Below are 9,698 nucleotides of genomic sequence, written 5' to 3' on the forward strand. Positions count from 1 at the left end.
ATATTACCCCGCTACAAGTTGTAGTAATTATAGATATTAGATCTTTCCTTTATTTATAGTCTCAATATAACCAACCGCTTTCGTGAATACTTTAGAAACTAAATAATTTTCTTTGAGACTTATTACGACACAATACCTTATTGATAATTAATTTTATTTCTCCAAAATAGTATAATTGGCTCTTCCAGAGCTTTCAATTAATTTTGTACTATCACATGTTCATCAACATTCATATGATGAATATCTCTTTCAAGGATAAAGTTATCACTACAAGAAAATAGGCCTTTAACGAGGGGAAATCTGGTCGTTAAAAGTCCAAATCCGATCGTTATAAGTTTATAACGACCAAAAAAAATTCGGTCGTCCCCGGTCGTTAAAAGCCCCAACGTTAAAAGCTAACGACCGGATTACAATGTGGTCGTTAAAGATCCTTTAGCGACGACATAATTTCCGGTCGTTATACATCCTTTTTAACGACCGGATTTTCCCTTCGCTAAATTGTTAGCCAGTCGTTAAAAGTCTTTAATGACAACAACTAATTCAGTAATTAGAAGTGCTTTTAGCGACCGATATTCCCTTCGTTATTTGTATTAATTTTAAAAACCAAATTTACCTTTATTAATGCCCATTAATCTGTTTGAGAAACCTATAATTAAAGAGTTTCAATGGCCACATTTTTCTTTGCTAATGTAAAATTATACTAAATATAAGTACAAAAATTTAAATTAGATGTATAGAACTAATTATTTATATGCTTTCATAAACACCCAACAATACTCTAAAATAAACCAAATACTTAGTATCTTTGTCAATATAAAGAACTAAAGTATCATATTTACCAGAAACCAATCTAAATCGTATGACATCATTTTTAATAATTCCTAAGAAGAGAAAAATAAAATTGCAGCATATGTACAGTGTCTTTAAACCATCCCTAATAAAATATAAACTTCTTGTACTTCAACTTGCTCTAAACTTTCTTCAAAGATAGGTTCTTCGGACTTCAAATATTTGATCTGTTAATATAACAAAGGTATGTCAGTTTAGTAACAAAGAATAAACAACTAAAGAAGAAATATCAGATCCATTAAATTAAAGGCTACACTTAATGGCCATAAACAAGAATTGAAATAATACAACGATCAGATGACTTGTTCCATATATTGCAGGTTGACAGATATGAACAATAGAGAAAAAGAATTCAAAACTTATCCATTTGGAAATCCAGGCTTTACTTGCTACAGTATACATGGTAGTATATAGTCAGTTGAATATGACAACCCCTAAAGGGGGAAGAATGACATTAAGTACATTTAGTATAAAAGAGAAAGTAAGCCAATGTATTGGCACTAAGAAGAGTTAGACTCTGTCAAAGGCATCAGAATGAGTCATAATTGGCAACAAAGACAAGAACAAGTAGTAGAAGAACAAGAGAAAAATAGATATCCACACATGCATAACCAACAGATTCACAATCATCTCGTCCCCATGTATGCTCTCTGCGGGAGATTGTCATCAGTTTCCCTTTGCCATCTTCCTCTAATAGGAGTACAATATCATATTGTAGAGATGAACCTGAACGTTTTCCATGGCATCGAAACTTTCTAGAAAATGTATTTTATGCAGATTTAAAAAATTGTGATGGAGGGTTTCTGGAGAACAAAATTTGTGGCGCACTATCATCACATACCTTATAAACAATGCCCAAAATTAATTGCTAGTAGAGAAACTAAAAGAGTTGGTAGGGAAGTGATTGGCCTTGGTAACAAGGACTGGGCTTTGTGAACAAGAAACATAGAGAGCAACCTCTAGAGAAGTCTTTGTACTTATTCTTTTTAATCTGCTAAGGTAGTAATTGAAGTAGTCAAAGAGCTTCCTTTCATTAATTATTAGAAAATAGAGCTAGCTCACCAAAAATAATTTTTCAAGAATATAACTATCAATTTTTATTTTTTGCAAGAATATCTTTAGCATAAGAAAGTGAAGCATTCATTAAAATTTCATTCACTGTATGACGAGTTTATTCATTTGGACAACTTGTTAGACGTGTTGTCATAAATATAATTACCTAATGCAAAGCAAACACACAAATATAAGTATATAACAACAACAATGCCTCAATCTCAATCAAGATGGGTAAGCTTATGAAAAGACTCCTAGCAAATATTGGACCTAGACTAATTATAATAAAAGGATCTAAGACGTAATCTCAACTTACTACCACATGTATAGATCTTTTATTTACATTGTGCTATATTTTTTGCTAGGTTTGCATGAATTTCAAGAAATTATAGGTCTTTCGAGATAACTCCTTAAACATATAAATAGAAGACAAATCCAAAACACTATCCTTTTCAATCTTCAAGAAATTCATATGTAAACTATGTTAGACCATTATTTGTCTTAATATCCTCATACCGAACGGGTGTGACATTGGTTCACTTTGTGCATATTCTCCAATATATAGAAAAAAATGCACATATTGTTGATACAACCTTCTCTAAAAACTACAGACTTATATAATAAGCATTTTCAGAGAATTCCAAATGCATTTGGACAATTTTCTTATCCTATTTTCTATCAGCAGAGATGTTAATATTCAACAGGTGTGTGCTATAGAGTTTTATTCTTAATCTGTAAATGGTCTTTTAAAAAGTTTCTTCTTTGTGAACACTGGATATTCTTGATAGAATATTAAAAACTTGTTCTTCTTTTCGTGTATGTTTTCCAATAGAACGAATGTTACTTTTTTTTTCTCTTTTAAATTGTTAATTATCTCCCGTCCTCTGTATATTTTTGGTTTATAGGTTGTAACTAATTCTGTCTATTAAGTGTTCATTCCAAAAGCTTTAATATTATTTTCTGGCTTCACATTAGTCTGGAATTTCCTATTCAACCAAAAAGAATTTGGACTAGCCTAGTAATACTAGCAAATTACATGCATGAAATAAGCATTTAGCCTAAGCTATATTCCTTCACCCATATCAGCAAGGAAAAATCTCCTTCAAGTAACCAAAGGATGTGGAGATCTTCTCATCCAAAATAGCTTAATACTAGCAAATTATGTAATGATATAAGCATTTAGCCTGAGATATATTCTTCTATTCAACCCAACGTTACTGTTTGTACAGACTCCCTGCCAAGTTTGGCGACATATATACAATAGATGATTCCATTAACCATAGAACAGATGATTCCATGGGAAACAAATAAGATTAATCATTAGAATATCAGCAAAGAAAAATAATTTTTGTCGCAAACATGACTTGCAGTTCTAACCATCGAGATTTTTGTCACATACGCTGTAGGGCAATTTGTTCTTGAGATATATAACAATTTTCAAGTTACCGTATGTTTCTTAAGACAAATTCTGATCAAAAGGATCCACAGAAATATAGTCAATATGTTCTTGAAACTGAATAGCTGCCAAGAAAATCTCCTCTAACATTTCTAGACTTATCAATAACAGGATAATAAAGATTGTAACCTAGCTATACATGTACAAATATTTGAAACTTCATTCTTACTTAAAGGCACTTGTTTCAATGACTATATTTTTGTTTATTCATAAACCTTAATAACATTAAAAAAATAAAAAAATAAAAAATTCCACATGAGCATTGCAATAATTTTATTAAAGACTACAATAGGATTTCAATCTACTAACCTGTTAAATGATTTAATTTATTGCTCAATTGAAGATGGTGATGAAGGCTGATCAAATACTGCACTTGCAAGCTGTGCGTATTTACTGTCTAACATATCATATTTACTCTCTAGCCCTTCCAGTCGTCCTTTTAGTGATTCATTTTCCTTTTTAGTAGCATTCAACTTCTCTAATAATGCAGCTTTCGAAGAGTTACCACCTTTCAACTCCGTAGCAGTTATCCCACCACCAAATCCAACTACATGACTCTTGCGTTGAGGTCCAAAGCACCTCTCTACAACCTCAATGTTTGTAAGAGACGATTCAGATTGCACCACTTCTTGGATTTTAGACTATAAATGAAAGATAATTTAATTAAAATACTGCAACACGGTAAACAAATGATGTAAAATGAAATTTATCAATAAACATACATATTTTTCATTGGTTTCAGATTCAACAAGCTTGTTGTCCATCTTACGAGTCTCAAAAAAGATAGTTGCCACATCTGGTGGATTGCCATCTTTACCTCCCTTCACATTCAAATAAACAAGGCAAAGAAATATTTTTAACAAGGATGAGATTTCTTAACAGAATTGCAAGATTTACTCACCAATTCATAAATGATCTCTCTAATTGGCTTACTACCCGTACAATGAGACATACTCAACTTAGACCTATTGACCGAGTTTCTTACACTTTTTTCCTAAATTGAGAACACACCAAAAAATTATGGTCAGCCACTTAATATAACAAGATGTTAGTTAATAAATAGTTATAAAATCATACCTTAAAATTATCTGATAAAAAATGCTCCTTAACAAGCCATTCCCAATCACTCTTGTCTACCCCATTTGGTACATCTTTTAGAGCATCACGAAATGGCTTAGACTTAATATTCTTGTGCAGTGATCCTCTCCAATTATTCCATAACTTTCTCATATGTTTCAAGACATGATCTCGTTGATCATTTATGTCATCACTATCAAATTTGTCCTATAATATTCACAAGTGTCAGTAAATATGAAACTATTCAATAAACTAAAAAATAAAAATTTAACCATCTGTGTGTATCAAAAGAGATGATAAATATATTATAAAGGTTATTATACGAGTTCTAATTGATAGAGAGGGCAGATTCTTAAGTCTGTGACTTTGGATATGAAAGTGGGAGATTGGTTCTATTGTAAAAATTTTATCATCCACAATAAAGTCATAGATAAGCCATGACAGATTCATACCATGATGTGCTGCACATATTGGTTCCCTATATTGATCTGTCAAAAAGCTATTACAATATAAATATGTTCAGTTTTTTATTACTATGTAATATCACCAAAGTTGGTCTAACTTTTAATCTGTTATTGTGCTAGCTCAAAATCTTCACTCAAAGATCAAGGGAAAAATGGAGAAGATGAAACACATCAGTAAGAGGAGAATGACAATCACTCTTTGGCATTAGTTCCTGTAGATTTGCCAAAGCCAAAGGAAAACAATGATCCTGTTGTTCTTGAAACCACTGTGACAGAAGTTCTTGATGCACGGAGGCATGCTAAAGAGAAACTTCAAACTCATATGGAGAGAAGAAATATGATTAGAGTTGGCTAATTTATATGACAAGTTGTTCATGGCATACTGGATGCTTATAGAACTATAGATAATGAAGTGCCAACCCTGATGATATTATATTATGTTCAAGCAAACTCACTGTTTCCATGTAATATTCTTGCAATAAAGGACATAATTTGGTGATAAACTTTCTATCCCAATTGAAAGGTCAAGGCTATGTCCTACTGGTGATCATCAAGTCATATTTGGTTGGTAAGTAAAAATTATTTATAACAACCAAGAAGTATAGAGATGGAAAATTCTTAACCAGTATCATAGAAAGTATAAGTACATTAAACACTAACTAAAAATAAAATGGAACACATGAAATATTAAGGAAACAAGAGAAATTCCATGAGACTTATTATGATAGATCTTTGAGAAGAAAAGGAACTCTTGAAGGAAACTAAATGCTATTATAAAAGGCCCACAGTTCTAGCTCTAGTTGAAAATCAAAACAAGTCTTGCATAGCAAAGAACGAGACTAGAGGGGATCTTCAGAAAATGGTAAGATAACACTTGCAATGGCAAGCACTTTCTATTTAGTGAAGTACATATTGGATTTTGCTTTGGAGTTTGGTGCATAAAACAAGGATAGATATTACACTATATGTGGTTATTCACTTTGTATATTACTTAAAGGAAGTATATAGCAAAATAGGGAAATCAGAGATGTTGTTGTCAAGTTTAACATGAGACCTTAAGTTTCTCTTACTCACTAACACATGCAAATAGCACTAACTAGGCATTAAAAGACATATTGAAACCTTTGTTAATACCAGCTCTGAGCTCCCTAAGATGAGAATCATTCAAAGTACTTATTTTTTCACTTTCTCATAACTACCCTTTGCAGCTTTATATTCCGCAACTGCTCAATCTTTCACTTTGAAAAATCAAAACTTGGATATCATGGACTTCCTCACATTCTAACTTGCATTTTTCTCATTTTTAGTATTCAACCAGTTACCAATCACCGAGACGATCAATCAGTCCGATGATTATTTAATAGCAATTGAATAATCAGCAACTGCACAGATTTTGACTCCAAAATTCAAGAGAGGAAAAAAGCTACTAATTGAACTCGGAACCATGAATTTCGTCCTCGAACAGTCACGTCCGAACCCGCAAAACACCAACCAAGCTCAAGCAAGATCCATGAACGAAGATCAATAGGGCAAAAACCAAAATATATATATTTTTTATTTTATATCTATGTATATGAAGATCAATAGGGCAAAAACCAAAAAAAATATATTTTTTGTTTTATATCTATGTATATGAAAGAAACTTAACTCCAAAATCAGAGGAGTAATATCCGAAAATCAGAGAAGAAACTTAAATCTTTGTATATCTCTTTCTGTAAATTTTTTTTTCTGGAATTTGAAACGCAAACAGAAAATCGAAGAAGAAAACCTAAAAGCAGAGAAGAAATTTTTCCCTTAAAACCCTAGCTTTTCACTCACTTTTTCTGTTTAAAACTTAATAATTGAATTTGAACAGCCATAGTTTAGAACTGGGGTTTCATCTACACTAAAATTGACATAAAAGGGTACAATTTCGAATCTTACCTTGATGAGAAGAAACTCGAAGATGAGCACTAGTTTCAATGAAGGTGACCAGCAATTTCTCTAATTTCGCTGAATTTTACTTCACCGTTGCATGAGAAATAACAGTTACGGTTTACAAAATAAGTGTTCATAACAGAGGAGTTGGAGAAGTCTCGGGGTATTTTTCTTCTTTTTTGGGTGGTTGACGGATCCAGTTATGGGTGGGGAAAAAAGAGGGAAAAGTTAGCGCCACTTTTTATTATTTATTAACGACAAGCTATGTTATATTTTAAGGCCAGAATATTATCCCCTCATTAATGTTGAGCTAATAATTAGTTTTAACGACCGAAAAAAAATTTAGTTGCTATAAGTACACTTATAACGACCAGATTTTAGTCCATTCGTTAAGAAGTGGTCGTTAAAAATCAAATTTCTTGTAGTGTATACCATTATGGTCATGGTCAAAATCATTATAGGCAAGATATGTTGCTTCTATTATTTTTGCCCTGTAATAATTACATTGCCATAATATTTTGGTATAATCACAATAGGTACGTGATCAATGACCATTCATGCCATAATAATAAAATTATTTTCTTATTTCGACTCCAACTTCTTTCTAGAGGTTAGTGTAGTACATGCACTACCACTAACAAGTTCATATTCTTCCAAGAATGAATATGTATTCATAAATCACATGTTGTCACATTCACATCATGAATGGACCATAATCATCTATATGTGCTTTACAAAATCTCATGTCAAATTGCTGACAAATATTACTTTCATAGAGTGAAGGATTATTTTGAGAATCCTTATTATTCTCATTACCACAGTGATGGCAATTATAATTTCATCTATTGTCACATCCACATCCATTGATTCCTTCATGGTGATAATTTTATCTTTTTTCAGACTTATAACATATTGTTACCACATTCTTTTAAGTGAATGAGAATAAAGCAAATTCAATGGGCGGGTTTCCACTTCTTGTGTTGACAATCATACATAAATTTGATCATGGCAAGACATAGAAATTTTACCATTTCGGGTGATTATAATTTCTCACAAAATCTATTAGAGTTATAATCAAAAATTATTGTTGTTACTTGTATTTAAAATCAAATTATAGAATTTCAAGAATTTAAAAGAGAAAAATAAGGTAAAATACTTACGTTCAATCCAGAATTTATTCCTGAAGGAAGTTCATGGATCAATTGACAATCATTATGCTTAATATTATATATAAGTTGAGCATCATACACGTATCCCAAAGCGTGGTGACCAAAGCAAATGCCTAGTCTAGGAATATCAACGCATTCACGCAAGAGCCTCATGCAAATTCCTATATCTTCTATCCACGGGTGGTTTAATTTCTCAAACATTAGACAACTAATTAATAGTATATCTACAAATTAAAACAATCGCCTCTACTCAATTGGTTAGAGTCTCGTGATGTGTTATAAAATAATAAAAGAAGAAGATGAGTATTAGAGAGAAGAGTAGAGAGACAGAGAATTCTTATTGATTTTGGAATTATTTACGATGGAACCAAGTAATAAACCCTAAAATCTCTCTAAAATATAAAAATTCACCTTAAATACAATTCTATTTATAACAAAAAAGATTAACTTTCTGAAATGCTGCATTAGTTTTCTTATTTCACACCTATTATGTCTCTTAATTTCTTTCCTCGTTATTACGTACCCTTACAACTTTTCCTGAAATATCTCCTTTTTTTTTTCTCATCCTTCTTCTGTGTTTCGATTTCCTTTCTCATTCAAGCATATGCATTTACTTTCTTCCTTTACTCACTTTTATGACTGCCTTTAATAATAAATTATCGTTATTCCTTTCTTTCCAGCCTCCAAATCTTCATCTTCACTTTTTCTGGTCAGGTTTAATTATATTTCACTTTTGTGAAGACCTATAACATTTCTATGTGGCAAGATCTTTTTCCTACAGACCTCGCTAGCCTGCTAACTCATATATTGATGCTGAGTTTCAGATAACCATTTGAACAGAAGGGAGGAGTTTTTGTTAAGATCATTAATAATGAAGAGGATGAGAGTAGAGAAGAAGAAGGGGAGATGGAGATGCGCCGGACTCTGAAATGTATATTAAATGAATTTGTGTATTTGAATGAAATAGTGTAGTGTGCAGATTTTTTTATCTTTTATAAAGGCAAATAATTAGGAGGAAATATTTTTAGCGATGGAGGAAGTTACATGATAGGAGGAGAGAAAGAAGAAAATAAATGAAAGAGAGGGAACAGGAAAAGAAGAAAGTACGTACATATTTTAAAAATTTTCCCTTTCACTTATTATTATTTTTTTTTCTCGGGTTTATTTTCCATTTCTCTTTCTTTATCGTTAATACTAGAAAATTTCAAGAAGGAAAAAAAGGTGTAGAGTGTAAATTTTACATATATATTTCTATGGCCAAGAAACACGCCGTAAATGGATAAATCAGGGATAATGCATACCCCGATTTCCCGGTGAAGAAAACGGAGGAAGAGCACGGACGCACGAAGTTGAAATCGAGGCCGGGAACCCTTCGTATCGAGATCCATGAAAGGCGAACGATGTGTTCATCATCGGGGGTGATAAAGCAACGCTCCCCGAACGAATTCTAAGACCTCGGGAAATATGGTAAACAGTTACGCACGACGGATAGAGGGTCGTGATATCCGTACCTAACCGGATATCACGGCGCAGATCTCGCTCGATGTCGGTTACGGATCAGTAATTAATGAGAAAGGAAGATTTTTACCTTTTTAGACTTATACTAGGGATGAAACTCTCCTAGTATATAAAGGGGGAGTTTTTCTTGTGTAAGACACATTGTAACACGCGAATCAAAGCAATACAAATTTATTTCTGCTTTCTACCTACTGC

The 9,698-nt window shown here is 32.2% G+C and overlaps 1 protein-coding gene across 2 annotated transcripts; it reads right to left on the bottom strand.

The window, feature by feature from the left end:
• Positions 1-779: 779 nt before the first annotated feature.
• Positions 780-7,038, bottom strand: LOC107829752 (uncharacterized). 2 transcript variants are annotated; one of them, XM_075221703.1, is made up of 6 exons: positions 6,823-7,038; positions 4,436-4,642; positions 4,260-4,352; positions 4,081-4,179; positions 3,668-3,999; positions 780-1,016 (listed from the first exon to the last, which is right to left on the bottom strand). In XM_075221703.1, the coding sequence occupies exons 2-5, from the start codon at positions 4,586-4,588 to the stop codon at positions 3,685-3,687; spliced, it is 660 nt and encodes a 219-aa protein (XP_075077804.1). In that variant the 5' UTR covers positions 4,589-4,642; positions 6,823-7,038; the 3' UTR covers positions 780-1,016; positions 3,668-3,684. The 2 variants fall into 2 exon arrangements, with proteins under 2 accessions (XP_075077804.1, XP_075077805.1); XM_075221704.1 differs by lacking the exon at positions 4,260-4,352 and having other exon boundaries at positions 6,823-7,037.
• Positions 7,039-9,698: the final 2,660 nt, after the last annotated feature.

The sequence above is a fragment of the Nicotiana tabacum genome, chromosome 9 (assembly GCF_000715075.1).
Source record: "Nicotiana tabacum cultivar K326 chromosome 9, ASM71507v2, whole genome shotgun sequence".
NCBI lineage: Eukaryota > Viridiplantae > Streptophyta > Magnoliopsida > Solanales > Solanaceae > Nicotiana > Nicotiana tabacum.

What these genes read in the sequence shown, in the direction of transcription:
- LOC107829752 (XM_075221703.1), bottom strand. Translation starts at nt 4,588, where the DNA reads ATGAGAAAGTTATGGAATAATTGGAGAGGATCACTGCACAAGAATATT. An exon ending in TTTTATCAGATAATTTTAAG is followed by an intron (nt 4,353 to 4,435) that starts GTATGATTTTAT and finishes TTCTCAATTTAG; the next exon opens with GAAAAAAGTGTAAGAAACTC. An exon ending in CTGAAACCAATGAAAAATAT is followed by an intron (nt 4,000 to 4,080) that starts GTATGTTTATTG and finishes TTTCATTTATAG; the next exon opens with TCTAAAATCCAAGAAGTGGT.